This window comes from Crinia signifera, chromosome 7 (genome assembly GCF_055691185.1).
Source record: "Crinia signifera chromosome 7, ASM5569118v1, whole genome shotgun sequence".
NCBI lineage: Eukaryota > Metazoa > Chordata > Amphibia > Anura > Myobatrachidae > Crinia > Crinia signifera.
The window spans coordinates 194,155,852-194,179,236 of NC_139223.1; the positions used below are offsets into that span (position 1 = coordinate 194,155,852).

Sequence of the window (23,385 nt, forward strand, 5' to 3'; positions counted from 1 at the left end):
TAATAATAACCAACATCATAATTATCATCATAATAAATATAATAATAATGGCTACACTACTACAAATAATAATAATTATAATAATAATACATTTATTACATATATGTAACAATTAATTATATCACACATTTTGGGTTACAATATAAAGCCATCCAAAAGAATGATTGCATATTGTCCTTAATGTTAAAAAAGTCAATATCGATAATTCCATGTACACGTGGTCATCTTTTATATAAGAATTACAGCAACATTTGTATATCGACCTGGGAATAATACCTGTGAGCACTAATAATAGGGACAGGCAGATGTTCTCATGTATATCAGGCACTAAATGCCGGTCATGACAACAGATTACGCATGAGGATTGCTCTAAGAGAACCACCATCAGCTCCTGTTTTCAGCCAAATTCAATAAGTTGCCGTAATCGGTAAATTTACAGAGGCTTACAGATGGAGCGCCAGCATGAAGAATCACCAGATCTCCTGAGCTGGCGCAGGCTGGCAGACAGAAGCTCCATCTGATGGGAACACGCCAGCGTCCCAGGCAGCACGGCGGCGGTTTGCGGATTCCCTGCCCGTCTCCGCTTCAGGGAGATGGGCAGGTCAAGTGGAGGCTGCGGGGGAGCAGCGGGGACCCGGCGGAGGGCGGCGGCAGGCTCAGTCGGAGCAGGGCGTGTGAGCATCTCATGCGTGCATGCCCCCTTCAGTCGGATGGCACACAGTGGTGATTGCCGATTCTATCGCGAGGAGTAGCTCCATTGAGACTCCATCAGTAGTTTACCGCACTTACCTTGTGGGTATTTCTGCATGGGTGCTACTGCTTGTCATAAGCAAAGTATATGGACTCTAGAAAGGGGCCAAATGGTTGGGCATGGATGGAAATATCTACAGTGTCTAGGTCCACAGTCAATGGATTGGCATTGACATATATACATAGAAACATAGAATTTGATGGCAGATAAGAACCATTTGGCCCATTTAGTCTGCCCCTTTTTTACATATATCGGTATTACTATAAATGTAGCTATGCTGGTATATGGCTGTAGTGCGTACCTTCAGATGGATTATATGCCCCTTGGAGACTAAGCCCATATCTTTGAGGTCCCTTTCCTCCAGAAGAAGCAGTCTCTTCCCTGTAATGTGGTGCTCCCTGAACAGAGTGGGGTAAATGCTCTGCAAGGCGGAGTTGTCATCTGCAAATAAGAGATTGGTGAACTCTGTGTTACTTTGCCATAGACCGAGAACAACGAAGATCAGGAACCACAGAACACCAGCTGCATTTACCTGATTTCACCAACTGCTGCATCCAGACAAACTGAAAAGAAATACACCATTATATTACATTTGAACAGAAATTAAATACATATATTAAATACTAGCATAAATGTGCCCTGATTTTCTCCCCTATTTGGACGTCAGGGGCCAAATGTAATAGTGTGTAAGAATCAGAAAGTGAGAGATTTTGGGAGAGTTTTCCCATATTCTTTTAAAGCGGCAATCGTTTACACGAATAACCTGGTTGATTTTGACATGTAAATGATTGCCGCTTGAAAAAAAAGAAGAAAAAACGCTCCCAAAATTTCTCACATTCTGATTCTCACACCCTATTAAATTTGGCCCCTGTTTTGTGACATGTTTTATCCACCCATCTCTGGAACAAGTCTAGTCCTCTTGAACACGTACAGTAGGGCCCTTATTCTGGTTCACTCGCAAAGGCAAATTCATTTTCAAATGGACAAAACCATGTGCACTGCAGGTGTGGCAGATGTAACATGTGCAGAGTGTTAGATTTGGGTGAGTTATTTTGTTTCTGTGCAGGGAAAATACTGACTGCTTTATTTTTACACTGCAATATAGATCTCACTTTGAAGTAAAACCCCACCCAAATCTAATTCTATCTGCACAGGTTACATCTGCCCCACCTGCAGTGCACATGGTTTTGTCCATTTGAGGAATTTGCCCCCACCTGCAGTGCACATGGTTTTGTCCATTTGAGGAATTTGCTTTGTGAATGAACGAGAATAACCCCCTACAGTACGTGTAAAATATCTTGTGCAACATTTACACTGGCCAGAAGTGTCCCAGAGAAAGTTCTCCTGGTCATCATGGTAGGCTGCTATTATGACAACGCAGGATACCGCCATGTGATCAAGCCTCTGTCAATGAATAGCTCTGGGAACTTTATCAAGGGATACACAACATCCACATCAATGTACAGTTAAGTGAATCTGCCCCTTAGACATTCTTTCTTATGTTACACCACAAATAGGCCTGAGGTAGGGGTGCAGTATGATGCGTCGACAGTCAAAAAATTTACACTCATTATGTACATAATAAAAATGTTGACATGTTCATAATGTCAATGCTGACCTTTATCGTGAAGACAGTGATGAAATATTGACATTTTGGTTGCCTAGCGATGATGTACTTTCTCATGATGGCTGCAACGGATCCAGTGCAGCTTCTGGGTCCAGGCAGTCATGTGACTATTTTGGATTAACCCCTTACAGGGTTGAGTATATACCCGCACAACCTTATTGAGAAAAAATAGCAAAAGAGACCCCCAAATTTATATCTATACCGAGGGGGGTGCTGTTCCCAACAGAAGTACAATATTTTGACAACGAAGAGGAAAAGGCTGTATAGGGGAACGCACTGAAAGTTAAAACGTAACTTTTATTGATTATATATTAAGAATGCCTTATATCATAGTATGGAGCGGCATATAAACAGCAAAAAATATTGGAAAAATTAAAAATACATACAAGTTACACACAAGATAAGTGATAAGACAAAAAGATAAAGAAATAAGTGTTCTAAAATACACAGATGTTGGTTAGGGAGGAGAACTGCAATATAACGAAGATTGAGTCTCTATTAAGTTGTAGCTCCTAGTCTTGTGTGTCTAAATGTTCTGAGAGAGATACCACTGGGAGTATGATATTCAATTTTATGGATGCAGGATAGTTTTTTTATTATTCTCAGTATTGGAAGTGATATTTGGCTCTTGTGATTAGTACATTATAATCCGTGGTACCATACATCGTCCCGTTGCATTGGGTATTCCTCTCTCACTGGTTCCCCAATGCCAACTGATCGATGTTGGTGTAGACTAGATTCAGAATACAGTGTGTGCAGAATCTAGTCTACACCTACATCGATCAGTTGGCATTGGGGAACCAGTGAGAGAGGAATACCCAATGCAACGGGACGATGTATGGTACCACGGATTATAATGTACTAATCACAAGAGCCAAATATCACTTCCAATACTGAGAATAATAAAAAAACTATCCTGCATCCATAAAATTGAATATCATACTCCCAGTGGTATCTCTCTCAGAACATTTAGACACACAAGACTAGGAGCTACAACTTAATAGAGACTCAATCTTCGTTATATTGCAGTTCTCCTCCCTAACCAACATCTGTGTATTTTAGAACACTTATTTCTTTATCTTTTTGTCTTATCACTTATCTTGTGTGTAACTTGTATGTATTTTTAATTTTTCCAATATTTTTTGCTGTTTATATGCCGCTCCATACTATGATATAAGGCATTCTTAATATATAATCAATAAAAGTTACGTTTTAACTTTCAGTGCGTTCCCCTATACAGCCTTTTCCTCTTCGTTGTCAAAAAAAAAAAAGTCATGTGACTATGACTTCTGAGTCAGGCCTCCGATGCATCATTATTACTAATCCTAGTCTTTATGCTTTATGGGCCCCATACATCAGCAATCACAATAAATGGATTTCCAGATTCAGGGATTTTTTGGCCAGATAAATGGATTCTACAATCTATCTGACTTTGCCCACACATTACAGATTTATTTCAGTGATCGGCAGATTTTTCCATCTAAAGATTGCATCTTCATATCTGCAAATTGCCCAATTTATTGTCATTTCAGCTGTTCATAATGTAAATAGATGAAGAAGACGAATTGGGAATGCCCACACATATAAAAAAGATCCGCAGATAATACCAGATTATTAAGCATGTTTAAAAATCCGATTAAGCAATCGATTGGTGATCCCTATTAATTTTTGATTGGGATTGCCAAAAGGGGGAGCCCACACATCTAAAATGAATTGTGGCAATCATCTCCAGATCTGAGGATTGTCACAATTAATTGCTGATGTATGGGCCCCATTACCCTCTTTCTAGAGCCTAGTGGGCCCCATACATCAGCAATTAATTGTGACAATCCTCAGATCTGGAGATGATTGCCACAATTAATTTTAGATGGGCTCCTCTTTTTGGCAATCCCAATAAAAAAAGAATAGGGATCGCCAATCGATTGCTTAATCAGATTTTTAAACATGCTTAATAATCAGGTATTATCTGCAGATTTTTTTTTATATGTGTGGGCATTCCCAATTCGTCTTCTTCATCTATTTACATTATGAACAGCTGAAATGACAATTGAATGGGCAATTTACAGATATGAAGATGCAATCGTTAGATGGAAAAATCTGCCGATCACTGAAATAAATCTGTAATGTGTGGGCAAAGTCAGATAGATTGTAGAATCCATTTATCTGGCCAAAAAATCACTGATCTGGAAATCCATTAATTGTGATTGCTGATGTATGGGGCCCATAACCCTAACCTCTCCCATAGGCAGCCCAACTCTAATCTCCTCTCGCAGCCAACCCGAATGTCAACATTCTCAAAATGCCGATATTACACCTGTCAACATTCTGGGAATCTCAACACGTTGCGTGTCAACATCATGAATGTTGACTTTATAAACATCAACCTTTGGTGTGGTCATACATTCACAAATTACCATTTTATTTAATATAAATAAACTAAATTAAGACTATTAATTTGTATCAAATATTTTGGATATCTCCAATACTCCAGAGGAGCTTACCACATCTTCTTCTGTCCATGCGCATATGTCAAAGGATGGCAGCAGCTGTGCGGAGAGATAAGAATACAAAATAATCAGCACGTCAGCCAATAGCATGTGGTGCAGCCGCCTAATGTAAGACGCTTACCAACAAAAACATCTCAACTATGAATTGTAGGACTATTTTACCAGATGATACTGTAGACGATAAGCAGCTGCCACTTCCATCTCTTCTCCATTCTAGACAGGAAAGATGGAGATGGCGGATACTTACGGTATGCTGGAACAGATGATAGGCCGAGGAAAAAGAAGGAACATGACGCACGTTCCCCATCTCTGCTCTGTCATCTATACTGTAGCTAAATCTCCAGTACGTACATCCAGTTCCTTATGCAGTACCTGTATATATCTATAACCTCTATGGGAATAGTCATCTCCCACGGATTGACTGCATAATATCACTTCTGTCAGAAATGATAGGCCTGCTGTAGGTGGGAATTTAGGACAATTTAGCCTACACTCAGTGGATGCAGCCAGTTTGTGGGTTGTGCCATTAATCCTGAGAATATAGCCTATCAAGTTACTAGGAATCGGTGACATCATATTACGCTGAAGCACACTGTTAAGGTGATGTCACTGACAATCTGGCAATTGATAGGCTGTGTTCACAAACTGTCTGCCTTCGATGTGTGCAGGTAACGCGGACATCCCAGCATGCCCTGCCATAGTTTTCACATACCCTAATAGTAATACTTGTGGCTGGGTAACATATAGAAACATAGAATTTGACGGCTGATAAGAACCATTTGGCCCATCTAGTCTGCCCCTTTTTTACCCTTCAGGTAAACTCAACCCTTTTTAATCCTTATTTCTTTGTAAGGATATTCATATGCCTATCCCAAGCATGTTTAAATTGTTCTACTGTCTTAGCCTCTACCACCTCTGATGGGAGGCTATTCCACTTATCCACTACCCTTTCTGTGAAGTAATTCTTTCTAACATTTCCCCTGAACCTACCTCCCTCCAGTTTCAGTGCATGTCCTCGTGTTTTATTACTTGTTTTCCTTTGAAGAAAATTTCCCACCTGTACTATGTTAAAACCCTTGATATATTTGAAGATTTCTATCATGTCCCCCCTTTCCCTTCTCTGCTCCAAACTATACATGTTAAGATCTTTTAGTCTATCCAGGTAAGTTTTGTGATGTAGGCCATGAACCATTTTAGTTGCCCTTCTTTGTACACTCTCCAATGTATTTATATCCTTCTGAAGATATGGCCTCCAGAACTGGACACAGTATTCCAGATGAGGTCGTACCAATGACCTATAAAGTGGCATTATTACGTCATTGGTACGACCTCATCGTATGCTGGGATATGTAGTTTCACAACAGCTGGGGAGCCAGAGGTTGGCCAGGCCTACACTAGGAGGCGGACTATGGGGAAATGAGGCACTAGGTCAGGACGGCCACAAGAGATCCACCTGTGGCTTGGCTGCTGATCATGACTGTTCTTAAATCCATCTATTAGCTTACTTTGGTAACAACGTCAATTTCAATAAAAATGTATTTCAGTACAATTGAAGACATATATAAACAGATAATGCCCTTGAATTTGTTCTACGCTTTCATTTTCATCATCTGTGATAACACGGAAAAGGTCAGAGGGGGAAAAAAAAGTGAATTTCTTGGTAACAGAGCGACAAGGCTAGGGCTGCTGGGGAAATATATTATCCTCTGCTACCCTGACATCCTCGCCCTGGGGTCAGCGCTTACACGTGTCTGTGGCACAAAGGTCATTTGCTATTCTTTCTGAATTGCTTTTTTACTATGATTATCCAATTATTCATTCAAAAAAATAAACTGCCAGCAGATTTGTGATCGCTGTCATTCCCATCAGCAGTTATAGATTTCCATTAAACGGTAGTTAAAAATATATACGGTGCATTTTGCATGGCATAAGTAGAAGGGTATTCTAAAAGAGCCCCACGTCAGTATCACGGCCGTATTCCCACTCTCTGCTAATTGCATGTAGACATCTAATAGCACGAAATGTAACACAGAGGTCACGTTCCTGGCTTCTAATGGTTATCATTAAGCTAATATTATTTTTACTGTGGCCAGCGATGCCGATTTAATGGAAATTGAGGCTTTATGGAAATGTTCTATTTAGTTTCAAGGGTCTGGGGGATGGGTGTTTTTTTTTTATTATTTCAGCAGTAAAATAAAATATATACGGGTTGATTTTGAGTGGCACGTGCTGCCGATGTGCTGCCGATGTCGGACGCAGTGGGGGAGATGGTTTCCTTATGTGGATATGTCTAAGTCGCGCCGCGCATGTGCTCCAACTGATAAAGCTGCACAGGACGCTCCCGGGCAGTGACTGGAAGGTGTCAAATCGGACATAGAACAGTGTTGTCGATGAAGGCGTTTGCGTAGAAAGACGCTTCCTCTCTCACACTGGCGGTCATCCTCAAATGGTGACTCCAAGTCTCCAATGTTTGCCTGATCATGATGCACCAAGATGTAACCTAGGGGGTGATTCAGGTTGGTTTGCAAAAGCAAGCTCCTTCTTTAATGAACAAAACCATGTGCACTGCAGGTGGGGCAGATGTAACATGTGCAGAGAGAGTTACATTTGGGAGAGTTATTTTGTTTCTGTGCAAGGTAAATACTGGCTGCTTTATTTTTATACTGCAATTTAGATTTCAGTTCGAACACACCCCATCCAAATGTAACTCTCTTTGCACATGTTACATCTGCCCCACCGGCAGTGCACATGGTTTTGTCCATTAAAGAAGGAGTTTGCTTTTTCAGACCAACCTGAATCACCCCTTTAAATTCTTACAATATTCAAAGTGGATGTCTCAGCACAACTGGTTCCAAGCACAACCTGGGCCCTAGCACAACCTGGGTCCTAGCACAAACTGGGTCCTAGCACATCAACTGTTATGTATCAAAACTTTGTTACAAACCTCATATATTCAGCACAATAGCAGTCTGTGAAATGATATCATCACTATAATACCCCTTTTACACCAAAAACCCTGGTCAGACCCTGGTCTTTCAACACTGGAGTTTCCAGGATCTGACCCTGCTTTATGCCCCATTTACACAGCACTTTGACGTGGGTCTGCACCATTTACACTGAACCTGGGTCAGCCCTGCTTTTTCTTGTGGATGTCATTAAAAATGCTTGCTCATTGCAGAGGGGATGAAATTGCTCGTTGCCAAGGGTGGTGAAATTGCTCATTGCCACGGGGGGTTGCTCGTTGTTAAAGGGGGTGAAATTGCTCGTTGCCAAGGGGCAGGGTCATCTTAAGAGCATTAGAGGCCCGCGGGCAAAGCAGTGCAGTGGGGCCTTTATTATATATATATATATATATATATATATATATATATATATATATATATATATATATATATATATATATATATATAGGTCCTGACGAAAGTTTTTCAAATAAAACTGAAACATTGAACATATTATGGTGCCAGCCGCCTGATTTTGACATTTATTATACACAAGACCGAGAGAGTGCTGACAACAACCTGTTTTCTCTATATATTTGGTTATATATATATATATATATATATATATATATATACATAAGGGTGGGGGGGGGCTGTCAGGCTGCTGAGGGGGGAGAAGAAGCGGAGGGGCTGCTGGCCGCGGCTGCTGTAACTCCCCCCTGCAGCGGATGGGCTGCCACTGGCGGCGTCCCTGCGGCGGATTCATAAATTAGTTCATAAATTAGCCTGAGTGCCCGGGGAACTTGGCTGAAAATCAGAGAGACTTTTTGAATCTGAAACTAATCTTATTACTTAGCTTTTTTGTCTTATGAGTTACTATTATTAACTCAGAAAAACATATAAACAAAAAGTTGTTCATTCCATGCCTGTGACAAATATATCAGGTAAATGAAACATCTTATGTGGAAAAGACGAGCGACACCAACGAAATCTGGCGAGTGAGGTCTGGCAGTGTCTGGAGTGCAACTGCCCTATTTGAATTTTAGACTGCCCTGCATCGCCACCTCTACAACTGCCACTGATTAGTACACACTGGATATGTCACTTTGAAGAATGAGGATCGTGGATGATTTTGCCCATTAAATTACTCATTCATATTGATTGGTATGCATTATGTGTGGTAACAGGGAATCTTTGCGAAACATGTAAGTAATAAAGGTGTATAGTCACTGTTCACCAGCATAGGTGATATACATTTTTCTACTGACACTTTAACGCTGGAGTGTTCTATCTATACAAAGGAACAAGTGCAACGGTATATGCTGTGCTATGTAAGAAACTGTAAATAAATAAATATAACGGAGTATTCAGTCTTGGTTTCCCACTGTCGGAATCCTGTCTCCGCTCGACAGGCAGAATTCAATGTTACACATGTCGAGTGTCGAAAAGGGGGCGTGTCGGAGAAAATGTACGTGAATTGACATTAATTCGACAAAATGTACGTGAATTGACATTAATTCGACAATTAACGGCCGTTTCCGACAAAACAGATCTGACTTATTTTAAAGTCAGATCTGTTTTGTCTAAATCTGCCTTTAAAAATGGCAGCATTGAATAGGCGGCGAGCATTATTTCCTGTCAATGTAGCGCGTGACATTAAATACCCCCCATAGGCTGACACCGAGTCCCAGACTTCCATCATACTGTAGCCACTGTATATGATTTTAGTTGTGTTCTACTGTACTTTAGAATCCGTGGGAGAGAGATAAAGCGGAGTTTATTGCATTTGCTTTAGTAATTTATTTTAAAAAAGGGGACCTGTCATCTGTGAATCCTGGGACACAAACCTCCGACAGCGGAGCTCTGGCACATCACGTGTGAGTAATTCCGTCATAGTTTTATGGGTTGAGGGCGAGGGGAGGGAGGGTTAAGACAAGTTATCCTTTAATTCCTTATTAAATATCTCTAAGAATAAACTTAAAGGTCACAGGGCAAGACAACTGCTTCCATATTTCCACTGGCTACAAAGTCCTGTATGTTTGACATACATTATAATGCGGCATGATTAGTTTGCACTCTGGAGAAAGTAATCCTACTAATAACAGTAAATTGCTTTGTTCTATAATACCGAAACCACTGGATAATCTGCTATTACTAATACAACCAGAATAAATATGTTCTCTTCAATTTTAAGCAAAGTAGGAATTCATTAAGAGCATTGAAGCTGCCTGATTACAGAAATACAATGCTTAAATGTGCCATAATTCCTCCTAATACAGCGTGACAGATCTGTGGATTGAAATGTGTGGATGAATCCCATTTTAACATGGATGGCTCAGTACAAGACAATTGCTTGAAGAATATATTAAAGGAAGGTAAATCTGCATGCCCGAGACCTGCGGCGTTTAATTACTGCGGAGCAGACAAGCTTAAAATGTTAAATGTTATTAGTGAACAAGATGTGAAAAGGCTTAAAATAAATGTGCGCTAGCTTGCCTGTGCTCGGAATGTACAAGGGATAGACCGCACCAAGGCGACATGCAGTAGATACTGGACCTGCCTACTTGGTAAGTCCCACATGTACAATGCTGTCTTCAATGCTCCAAAATAATCCAAGTAGAAGTTAAGAAAAATGTAGTAGATGAATTTGGAAATCTGCCGTATTTCCGGCAAGCTTCATGTTGCCATATGTAATATGCCACATGGTTCCAGATTCCATAAGTGATATATAACACTGGGTAAGTCCTGGGAAATGCACCAAAATAAATTGCTAGACAACGTACAAGACAGAGCTGGTTTCCTCTGGGGAGTGGGGCCCCCCACTACTAGACACATTCAGCCATGGTTCCGAAAGGTCTAGGGCTGTGAAATCATGGTGGTGGCACCACAACACCATGGTTCTCCTCTTTATGGTTCCACTAGTCATGGATGGTCAGGCTTACTGCTGGAATTGGAAAAACGTCATTGTCTTTGGTCACCGAATACAGAAAATTGAAGACGAGGATGGTAGTTATTTCATGATACAAACTTGTGGACTTTTTATTTTCTTTCTGTATCTTTATCTCTACGGAGGCACCGTTTTATGGAACATTTTATATATGCTCATACTGCAGGCATTCCCGATCTCGGTCTTCAAGGCACACTAAGGGGTACATTTACTAAGATAGGATTTCTATTGAAGATGGGATGTTGCCCATAGCAACCATTTAGATTCTATATATATATATATATATTATCTTCAAGAACAGGGCTGGGCAATAAGCGTCCCTCCAGCTGTTGATGAACTACACATCCCAGCACGCCTTGCCTTAGTTTTGCTATTTGGCCACGCTGAAACTGATGCAAGGTATACTGGGCTGTGTAGTTCATCAACAGCTGGAGGGCCGCTTATTGCCCAGCCCTGTTCTAGAAGGTGCTAAATAAATAAGCAGCACAATCTGATTGGTTGCTATGGGCAACATCTCATCTTCAATAGAACTCCCATAAATGTACCCTTAATTCAGGTTTTAGTACTATATGGGGTTCATTTACTAAAGGTACTAAAATTGAAGAGTGGGGATGTTGCCCATAGCAACCAATCAGCTTCCGTCTATCATTTTCTATTATGCTGTGGGCAACATCCCCAACTCCTCTCTAAATTTACGCCTATGGGGGAAATATACTAAGATAGGAGTTTTATTTCAGATGGGGTGTTGCTATGGGCAACCAATCAGATACTTTCTGCTAAATAAGAAGTAGATTCTGATTGGTGTCCCATAGCAAATACCCTTATGTATACTTTGTATTGCTCCGTGGCACTTATTACAATATTTTGTATGCCAATCGCATACTGTGTCAATAAAAAAAGCGTTAAAAAAATAAATGAGGAATGAGGATACCCACACGGACTTCACAACATGTTGATGTGGCCAAAGATCTTTTATCAAACACCTGGCTAAGCTCAATTTACCCTTCCATCCTATTATGATTCTAGGGTCTTATTCTAGTTCACCCTTTCTGACAAAATACTTCTTAGATGGACAAAACCATGTACACTGCAGGTGGGGCAGATGTAACATGTGCAGAGAGAGTTAGATTTGGGTGAGGTTTTACTTCAAAGTGAGATCTATATTGCAGTGTAAAAATAAAGCAGCCAGTATTTACCCTGCACAGAAACAAAATAACTCACCCAAATCTAACTCTCTCTGCACATTTTACATCTGCCCCCCTGCACTGCACATGGTTTTGTCCATCTAAGAAGGATTTTGTCAGAAAGAGTGAACTAGAATAAGGCCCTAACCACCTGGTTCCCATCCTCACGCTTAGGTGGTATCCTATAAGCTGCAGTCATTTTATTGCATTAAGAAATTGGATTTTATCACAATGGTCATTATGGCGCGATCCAATTACAGCCTGTTTTTCTTGCGTGAGTAATTACCCATTATCGCGCAACACCACATACAGTAATGGATGATCCTCAAAAGCCGAGGACCTATGTGTTTTTGCCTAGTACTTTTTCTGACAGAGACTGTGGCCTACAATGTTTTTTATAAGAAATAAGGAATCTCACATTTCTAGGGTCAACAAAATGGTGCTTGCTGGGGAAAATGATCTGACATAAAATGATTAACCGTACCCCATACTGGACTTTCTGTTGATCCCATTAGGTTATTATTAGGTCACACCTGTATTGATATTATTCATGATTCGATACCCTTTGTACAATGCTTTGGATGCTAGTGTGCGATGTGTCGTCCATTCATGATTATTTGTGAATAATCCTATATAATCCACTGCTCCTCAACTCTAGAGGGGGAATTCAAGTGTTTTGCATGCGGTCGGCCACTAGATGGCATGCTGCAGAGCAATTCAAGCGATGATCCATTTGAGCATGCAGAGCCGCCAGCGCTGACATTAATGTTCTGTTGTTCTGTCATATTGATGGGCTGGTAACTAGTAGATGTATAATAGTATACCTCTGCTCCCTGTTTTCCGTGACCAAACCGCTGTCTTCACACCTAATTTATCATGTTAAAAGTTGGCAATTCAAATAATTGAACTATACTGTCATTAGTCTCAGAGTTGGCTTTGTCGAATACATTGTATGCTACTGTTTACTACTATATTTTTATAACTATGTTCTATTTGTATATTGACACTTCTGTATACTCATGACGTGTCACAATATAAATGTTTAACAAAACCCATTACACTACTTTTCCATCTCAAATTGTATAATTTTGTCCATAATTCTCGCTGGAAACTCAATTCAATGGTGAGTTATGAAGCTGACATACAGTAGGGGAGGGTTCAATTAGCCAAGGGTTTACAGCAGGGTAATAGGGTTATTCAATAACCCGCCGCCAAGTGCAGCCCCCAAGCTGCACTTAAAAGGTATTTCTTTGTAGGTCTGACCTGAAAAGAAATACGCAATAAATTGCATGTTTTAGGTTTGCTCTACCTGTTAACACATAGGACACATCCTCTATGTGTTAACGCTAGAAAACAGACAAATAATAATAATAATAATATTATTTATATAGCACTCTTTCTCCAACAGAACTCAAAGTGCTTAACAGATTAATGTTATTCAGTACAGAAACAATAAAGTACAGAAAAGCTTTTCATAAACTATACTTAAAGGAATTATGGAAATGATTGAGTCAATAGGAAAGTCTTGAGTCTGTTTTTGAAGGATTCTAGAGTGGAGGTCTCTCGAACTGTGTGGGGAAGCGAGTTCCATAGAGCCCGAGCCATATGGTTTAAAGCTTAACCCCAGATGAATTATTGGAGATTCTGGGTACTGATAAAAGTCCTTCATCTATAGATCGCAGTACTTGGTTTGGACATCAGAAGCTGCGTCAAGTACCTTGGGCCTTGGTCATGTAGGGTTTAGAAACTCAGCAAGTTAATCTTGAAAATGATTCGTCATTTTATGGGCAACCAGTGAAGGAAGTAGAGAATGGGAGTTATGTGGCTAGAACGGGGCTGGTTGGTTAACAGCCTGGAAGCTGTGTTTTGTACCAGATGTAATCGGTGCAATTCTTTTGCTGGGAGCCCTAGGTAGAGGACATTGCAGTAATCTAATCGAGATGATACAAATGCATCTATGACTTTTGGCAGACAATTGAATGGGTGAGAAAAACAAGCAATATATCCTGAATTCGCCCGGTCATACATAAAGTAGGTCCCATACTATTATTGACACATATTCTTGAATGTGTGGAGCTATCTCAAGCACCTCTTTGTCTGACTTGTGGAAGTCACACAAAACTTCTAAAGAGTGGAGAAGAGGACATAACAACTAATCAGGATGGGAGCGTGTGCTTGTCACAGATCAGTGGAGAGGGGGTGGAGGCACAGGACTGAGCAGAGGTGGGGCGGTGGTTATTGGGTGGAAAATGTTAAAGAGCAGGGTCGTCGTTGGAATGGGGGAGGAACGGTGCATAACCCGGAAGACCTGGGTCTCTTTACTAGTACTATATAATTCTAAAAGACAAACATGTGCAATATGATATTAAACATCATACATACAGTAAGAGATCAAATGATTTTAGTGGAAATGGGTTACACAAAAATTACCAAAAACACATACAGTACATAAATTACAACTCCAAGTTTATTTTATTTTATTTAAAGTTTTATAGCTTTTTAAGAATGTTCACTTGATGACATAAAAATCATGTTTTAATGACAAAAGTTAAAGAAACTGCAATAACAATCACACAGTGGAGGAGAAAAACAATAAATACAATCCAATCATTCATTATTTTTTTAACAGATGAATTCTAACATCAAATTAGATTTCATTATATTTAAAAGTGCCATTTTCATAAATATTTCCAATTTTGAGATCATCTTTCATTTACAAAATAAATGTAGTCATAGTTTACCATTGAGGGCATATTTAATTGGCCCTGATAATTTTTATGGTTAAAAAAAAACAAAAAAACTGTGGTTTCAGGGATACGTTCCCAGACCTTTGTCTTTTTGCACAAAAACAGGGCTAATAGGAAATTAATTTGCCTGCCTTGCGAACTTGAACCCCCCCATGACTGCCAGCAACGGGAGCAATTGAATATACAGTACCAGGGGAAGGGGTCCAATTAGCTTATGAAAATCACTGCAGCTAATTGACTATCTCCTTGGAAATAAAAGCAAATATATAGATCCATGATAATACCGTACATCAGGAAATGTTACCATTTTTAAAGCACAACAGGATGGAGTAGCTGAATGAAAACAGAACAAGGATCTTTAAGGGTGCAATGGACATTGGATAATGATACTCAGCACAGTAGCCTATCCAATCTGCACCTCCATTAGTCTGTCATCCTCAAGAGTCAACAAATCCAATATTAGATTGTCAACTAATATTATTAACCAGTTAATAAGCTCAATTATCAGTAACACTATAAAGTACACCCCATGCTAGTATCTGGGACATTACAAGCATACCAGCAGTTAGAGCAACTTTTTATCATCTTTTTCCGTCATTTCACCAAAGCTACAACTGCTAATTATTTGTTAATGGTTGAAATGAGTGCAGAGTGAGTCGCACCGTGGGGGCTCGTGTATATATATACATGTCATCACAACAGACGCATAAAGCTAAGCTTCTTGAATACAGTATCAGCACGTTGCGTTCTTCAGGAAAACATATAAACATAATACATCTACTTAACCCATGCATATCTGTCTACTAAGATCACGCACGTTGTGGCTACTGATGGCCAGTATTTTGTCCAACAGACTAGCATTAATGGGCTATTGGGTCTGGTAGATGATCAATACACTTTCAGGCAGTCTGAGAGCCGCCCGCGGCCTATTGAGCCTGCAGCCCCATCCGGTTGATCCTGATCTGACTTAGGGGGTATTCAGGCCAGTTTCTCTGATGATTTCTAGGGCCCTGCGATCAGATAGCCCGCTAACTGGCCAGAGAGAAATCCCACCCTGTGCAAAGCTGCAAAAGACTTGCGCACATCACACCGATTGGCGATTAACTGCAAATCCAGTTGCAACTCACTCACCATTGAATGATATTTCCAGTGTGTGGGGTCTATGCGTAGCCTAGGACCTACTCAGCCTTCGAAGCCGATCGAGGCCGGAGCAGAGTCACACACCCTCCCTGAAAAAACCTGGGCACATCTGCATTTTCCCTGACCCTCCCAGTAAACATCTGGTCACCACCCCCAAACACCGGCTTCCTGTCAATCAATTCGCAAATGGCTAGCAATAAGAAAAGTTGCAGGATTTTTGCTCTGAATGGCCTCAAGTATGCGCACTAAGGGCGGGATGCTATATAGCAGAAATGCGGTAAAAACCCCGTTTTCGGGGTTTCTACCGCATTTCTATATGCTATATGGCGCCTCCGCAGTGTCAGCGCTGCGGAGGGAATCGCCAGCTAAAGCTGGCGAATCCCTGCAGAAGCCTATGGGCTTCTTACCGCAGCGCTGTTTGAGGGATCCGTCACGGATCCCTCCCAGCGTGCCCTGCGGCCGGCGCCGGGGTCTGCGCATGCGCAGATGGACTCCCGGGTCACAGACCCGGAAGTCCAGCGCCGGCACCGCATCGCAAGGGACAGCTCTTACCGCAAGAGCTGTCCCTTGCATGAATAACGGCATATGTTATAGCATATGCCGTTATTAAAAATGCGATGTCCGGCGATAATGGGCGCGGATGTTACAACATCCCGCCCTAAGATACATATGCATGTGCAGTTGATCGATAATCACCCGCCAAAATTGCAGGCCAGCGATCAGTTCTGAAAAAAACCCTTACTCTCTGCTTTGTTATAAAGCCAAAATTAGGCTAATTGGAGATGCCGTCTTCTGAATGAGGTGACTTCCCCTGCATTCTGTGGGGAGGTAAAAGACCATATCAGAGGAGGGGTACAGGCTCCTATTCCTCCTTCCGCTGCAGGCTCAGTAGCATAAGCCCCCACTGAGCTATGAAAAAGTCAGGAAACAAGAGGGTACAAGCTTAAAGAATAAGTAGGAGAGATGCATAACAGACATACAGTAAAGGGGGAAAACATCAACAGAGATTATGAAATGCTAGTCAAAGAGCATAGTGAAGGAATAAAAAGGAGTGAGTAAAAAATGTTTACCAATTAAATTTAATCACATATGGATATGAGGGCAACAAAATAAGGCAGATAAAAAAAAATTTGGCACATTATACAGAGAGGGCGGAAGGTTTCAGTAGTGTTCAAAGATGTCTGAGGGACATGTGAGGGGTACATGGGAGGATCTGAGAGGCATGTGAGGAAGTATGATGGGAATGTAAGCATACCTCCCAACATGACCCATTCCAGGAGGGACACAATGCTCTGCTCCTGGACTTCCCTCTTAATGTATGATTGCTATCACCTGTATTAAACAAGTTCAATGATAAGAAAGGTGTTTCAACACAGGTGAAGGTAATCATACATTAAGAGGTAAGTCCCGGAATAAAGCATTTTGTCCCTCCTGGAGAGGGTCACATTGGGAGGTATGTGTAAGGGACATAAGAAGGGGACATGAGGGGCATGTGGTCAATTTTGAAGGTTGATTTAAGGCATGCGGTGATGTCTGGGGTCATGTAAAGAAGTTTAAGGCCAATTCAGGAAGTCTGAAGGGCATGTAAAAGGTCTAAGGGGCATGTATGGAGGTCTGAGGGCAATGGGAGTAGATCTGAGGGGCATGAGGGTAGGTCTGAAGGTCATGTAAGAGATCTGAGGGGCATGTAAAGAAGTCTGAGGGCTTGTAAGAGGTCTGAGGGGCATGTAAAGAAGTATGAGGGCATGTAAGAGGTCTGAGGGGCATGTCAGAGATCTGAGAGGCATGTAAGGAGGTCTGAGAGGCATGTAAGGAGGTCTGAGGGGCATGCAAGGAGGTCTGAGGGGCATGCAAGGAGGTCTGAGGGCAATTCAAGTAGATCTGAGAGGCATGAGGGTCGGTCTGAGCGGCATATAGGGAGATCTGAGGGGCATGTGAAGAGGCCTTTCATTGGGCGATCTGAGTACATGTGGAAGTACATGTGAAATTATTTTGCATTAAGTGAGAATCCAAGAGTATATGGCACTTTTTAATATTAGATTGAATTATATCAAGTTGTCCATCAAAGCTGTAGACCTTTTTTCATTGTAACTAGTTGGACAACAGCGCAGTAACTGTGGACCCATTCATTCTGTAAATACGTATAAGACACTGCATACTGATACTGGCATCCAATATATTATGGATCCCTACATTGTTTAGCTTCATATTATATGGCTTATTTGAAGAAAATCTTAGAGAATATATTTACAATTCACAGGCGGTTAGTTTCCCCAGCTATATCAGTGTAATTGTATTTTGGCAACACAGAACCCTACAAAAATGGTAAGATAAAAATTGTCTTGCATTGTCTTTTCATTGCAGATACTTATATTGTTTGTGACGGGTTGGGATCATTTGGTCTATTGCATTATGGTCGAAAGTCATTAGGTCGAATCCATTAGGTCGACATGCTAAAAGGTCGACATGACTCTAGGTCGACATGGGAAAAGGTCGACATGATTCTAGGTCGAAAGGTCATTAGTTCGAAAGGTCATTAGTTCGACAAGGTCATTAGTTCGACATTGTCTATGTCGACATTCACAAGGTCGACATGGGGTTTTTCACTGTTTTTTTACCTGAATGTCAACACAGTCGACATGGACACAGTTTAAAGTGCACTGCATCCCCTCGCATCGCTCGCTGCGCTCGCTATGCGTCGGGCACGGTGCCTCGCTACGCTCGGCACACTATTTTATTCTTCCACCACGCCCTAGTGGATGGTAGGGCATGAAATACCGCCTGTCGGCACATGTTGGCTCAAAAAACAGTGAAAAACTCCATGTCGACCTTGTGAATGTCGACATAGACAATGTCGAACTAATGACCTTGTCGAACTAATGACCTGCCGAACTAATGACCTTTCGAACTAGAATCATGTCGACCTTTTCCCATGTCGACCTAGAGTCATGTCGACCTTTTAGCATGTCGACCTAATGGATTCGACCTAATGACTGTCGACCATAATGCAGTAGACCAAATGACCGCATCCCGTTTGTGACCATACCAAGCAATAATGAAAACCCTCAATGCAAGTGTTAGTAAAGCCAATGTCTAATATAATAAATAAAAAATTCTATTAAGCAACAACAACAAAAAAAAACTATTGTCCAAAAATACTACACACAAGCTTGATATTTAAACAGTACAGATCACAGGGGTGTCTGCCAGGCATAGTATGAATAAAACTATACAATAAAGACCATAATGCAAAAAACCTCTGAAATCGGGTATCACAGAACAATAATACAAACTGTGTGAAATGAAATCTTTCAAGTTATACACCATACGGAAGCAAATGCAACAACATTATGAACAGAACAATAACGTACATAAAACTGTCCTAAAAAATGAGTATAGTGAAGCGGGTTTTCACAAAAGGAAGAAAAACAAAAACATTGACCTCGTGGTTCACACATCGAAAGTTCCAAAAATAATGTACGACATCATTTCTTTCAATAGGGATTTCATTCACTGCTGTCATCTGACCAACCAAAATCATTGAAGCCCACCGCCATGTTAATTTTCTTCCCCTTCCGGACTGATGTGGTTTTGGTGGAATTCTGCCTGGCTTGCATGTTAATTTGCATTCCAGAATGCTGGATGGGTCCTGCAACGTCCATGTCGAACATGTTCCCGAATCCCTTCATCATGGCCTGCAGGCTTTTGTTCATGCCATCTACCTCCCCGTTACTGGTGGCTGTGATCTGACAGGACATCTCAGCACTGTTGGACTCCTCTGTTTTAGATTCAAAGAAAGACTTCTGAGAGAGTCTCGCAGCAACAGGAAAGAAAAGCTATTAAATGGAGGAAAGGACAGAGGCAAAAAGGGAAAGTTAGAATCAATTTAAATCAAAGGTTCCATAAAAACTGAATTACAGTTGGCAGTAAATGGAAAGTAAAACCATTAGTAAATTAAAACACAGAAGGTAAGTAAGATTTGATCAGACGTCCAAACGGATGTTTGATTGTGCATCTCGGTGGAAGGTATTTGTATCATTAGTGAAATAATATCGGAAAAAAAAAAAAGAAAAGCTTTGATCAGAAATATTAAAGAAAAGCAGGAAGTACGATAATAATAGCATTATGTGGTCTTCAAATATTTCTTGTTTCTTTGGTAGGCTATTATTTTGTAAGGTCTGAGGATGCTAGCCATTGATTGGATTGTATGAACAGGTACTACAGCATGTGTTAATGTGTAAATCAAATCTATTAAAAAAGTGCCATTTAACTTCAAGTGGTGCAAAATATTGTTACGGGTTGAGTCTCATATCTAAAATGCCTGGACCAGAAGTATTTTGGATTTTTTGGATTAATTGCATATACTAAATATATATTTTGAGGATGCGACTTAATTTTAAACACATGCATTTATGTTTCATATACAACTAAGACACTTGCAGGTCATTTTATAGAATACATTTAATACACTTTGTGTACTGTATGTACATTATGTGTACATGCACAAAATTAATTTGTTTCATATACTGGTCACCTTACACGGCAGTCATTTACAGGGCAAAACCAAGTTGGACTTGCCCTGTAAAAGATTGCCGCTTTAAAATGACAACTAGTACGAAAGTGTGACATCTTAGATATGAGACGTCCATAATTTGGTTTCTAACATTGGTGGTTTATCTTATCTAGACTAGAGTAGTACAGCTGTATATTAGTAGAAGACCCTCCCATGGAACTCGCACTGTTTTTATGTTGTTGTCACAACCGGTACTAATTTATTATGGAAACTCTGATGGAGGTTTGACAAATTGGGAATAGAGTTGTATGCTAATATCATCACCACTTTTCTGTTTATTATGGAAAGCCACACATAGGCCTGGTTGTAAGGCAGTTGGGATGCATGAGTGGCATTTAACACATCATTGTTTTGTGCATTTACTTATTAATGACTTACTATTTGCATACTAGACAGTCAACGGCAAGCTTAACGAAGGCTGAATTATTGTATATAGATGGTATGGAGCAGAATATATAGGAAACGGTGGAGATAAGGTGTAGACAGGTGGAATATGGGCTTAGATAGGCAAAATTGTTGTGCATGCCACGTGAATCTAATGGCCTCAATGAAATTACAAATAGGCTGGCCTCCTTCTCTCCTAGCCAATACTATACTGGGAGGGTGGGATTAGCTGATGCAGTGGTTCTCAAACTCTGTCCTCAGGACCCCACACAGTTCACATTTTCCAGGTCACCCAACCAGGTTTTAAGGATATACATGCTTGACCAAAGGTGACTTAATAAGCACCACAGTCAATTTGATTTAGTTGTCTGGACTCAAGCATGGATATCCTTAAAATATGAACTGTAAATTTGGAGTTTGTGAAACTCTGACATAGTATACACAGTACTTCCTCCTTCTAAAGCCAGATTTCAGCTAAGTGAAGATGTTTTATGCAGTAGAATAGCAAGTAAATCCACAAGTATGTAACCAACAGGAGACATTCAGAATATCCCATCACACCCCAGAAGGATAACATTTGGGATTTTGGGGTGTCAGATTACAATGTTACTTCCTAACTTCCTGCTTCATATATCTAAGCCTCCACATATCAGAGATCAGCCTCGCCAGTAACTGTGTGCTTATTTCAGGATGGTTCCAGCATTGCTAATACTGACATTATATTTTTGATGAATCTGCCCACTTGCGATTGTACTGATGACAAACACTCAGTGGACAATTTGTTAGGTACACGTTACCGATACTAGGCAGGGCCTCACTTTGCCTACAGAGCATCCTGAATTATTGGTGGCAAAGATTCTGTTGCATGGTGGCACAAAAGGATCACAGATTTGGTGGCTGCACATAAAGGCAGCACATGTTCAAATCCACTACATCCCAAAGGTGCCCTCAATTGGATTCGAGATCTGTAGACTCTGGAGGCCATGGGATTACACTAAACTCGTTGACTAGACTCATTGTCAAGTTTGTTGAAGCAGCTTGAGATATGTGCTTTGTGACATGACATTGCTATCCTGCTGTGTCATGTCTCGCATTGCAGGACTAGCCCAGTAGCCATCAAAAAAATGGGTAGACTGTAGCAATAAATGGATACACATGGACACTAACAATATACAGGGAAGCTGTGGTATTTAAGCAACTGCAAATTTCATCATGCCAGGCAACAAATTTCCAATCTTCAATTGTCCAGTTTTGATGACCTGTAACCAATGTAGCCTTAGTTTCCAGTTCTTAGTTGACAGGAGCCTACCCCACAATGGTCTTCTGATCTTCTCAAACATCTGCTTTGATGTTTGGCGTGCTATTTGTCCAGCGATGATCTTCTGCTTTTCATTGTTGTAACGCATTGTTTGAGTCACTTGGCAACCTTCCGGCCAACGTGAGCCAATCTGGCCATTCTCTGATGATCTCTCTAATTTTTGCCCACAGAACTGCTGGTCTCTGGGTCCTTTCCTTTTTAGATTTGCACACCTTAAACTCTGTAGACTGTTGGGGATCAGCAGTTTTTGAGATGCTCATTTATACCACGGTCAAAGTGACGTAGATCCCATTTCCTATTGTCATATTTGGTATGAACAAGAACTGTACCTCTTGACCATGCCCAAAGGACTTTCATGCACTGAGTTTTTGCCACATGATTGGCTGATTAGATATTTGCATTAAAATGTAGGTGGACCTAACAGAGTGGCCACTGAGTGTATGTGTTACGGACAATGCCAACTAGATATCCACAGAGTTTTGTTCTGTATTTCAATTCACAACTAATGTTTCCATAATCCACAAGAAGTACAGATATATTAACTTTCTGGAACTGACCTACTAGCACAATTAATATGAAGGTTTTATACATAATTTGGTTTAAAAATCAATTTAGAAGTCACAAGTAAGTAAAAATAAATATTTATTTACTATAAAGTAATATACATTTGAAAATACATTTACAAATGTACTTTTAATTCAGTGTATTTGAACCACAAATATCAAGACTGATGATGCATGCATAAAACAATAGTACGGTATATAGTGTGGTACAGTGTCTAGGGCACTAAAGCAGCATCAAGACAAGTTAGAGCCATGTTTATTGGTTATACGTGAATACAATAAACAGCATGCAATTAACTCATGCAAGACAAGCAATAACTAGGAACATTTAATAAAGAGGTCATTTTAACAATATGTGAAAAAAAACATTTGCATATTAAAACTATATTTATTCTGATGATTATAACATTTATTTCAAAATTCTTATGGCTAAATAAGCAACTGGCCCTGTGCACAGTTCCATAAGCAAAAAGCCTTTTTGGAGATTACGCGTGCGTGTTAAAATGATGCTGCGTGAATGAAGCAACCTTAATAACTTTTGTCCAAGAACTGCCTTAGAGACACTATGGGAGAAATGTAATCGGATGAGAGATTCAGAAAGTGAGAGATTTGGTAAGAAATCTCCAGCGGCAATCATTTACACTTCAAAATCAATCTGGTTTTGCAGTATAAAGGATTGCCGCTTTAAAAAAAACCAGGAGA

General features: G+C 40.4%; 1 protein-coding gene across 2 annotated transcripts in view; it reads right to left on the reverse strand.

Moving 5' to 3' along the window:
* The window catches only part of MAP3K20 (mitogen-activated protein kinase kinase kinase 20), a 216,017-nt gene that overhangs the window by 33,023 nt on the left and 159,609 nt on the right, over positions 1-23,385 (reverse strand). The window contains exons 12-14 of one of the 2 annotated variants that reach the window (XM_083154790.1): positions 4,880-4,924; positions 1,284-1,314; positions 1,053-1,192 (exon numbers count right to left, since the gene is read on the reverse strand). In XM_083154790.1, coding sequence (XP_083010916.1) covers positions 1,053-1,192; positions 1,284-1,314; positions 4,880-4,924 — 216 coding nt within the window. Of the gene's footprint in view, positions 1-1,052; positions 1,193-1,283; positions 1,315-4,879; positions 4,925-18,810; positions 19,682-23,385 lie in introns of those variants that run through there. The other variant, XM_083154791.1, reaches the window with a different exon arrangement.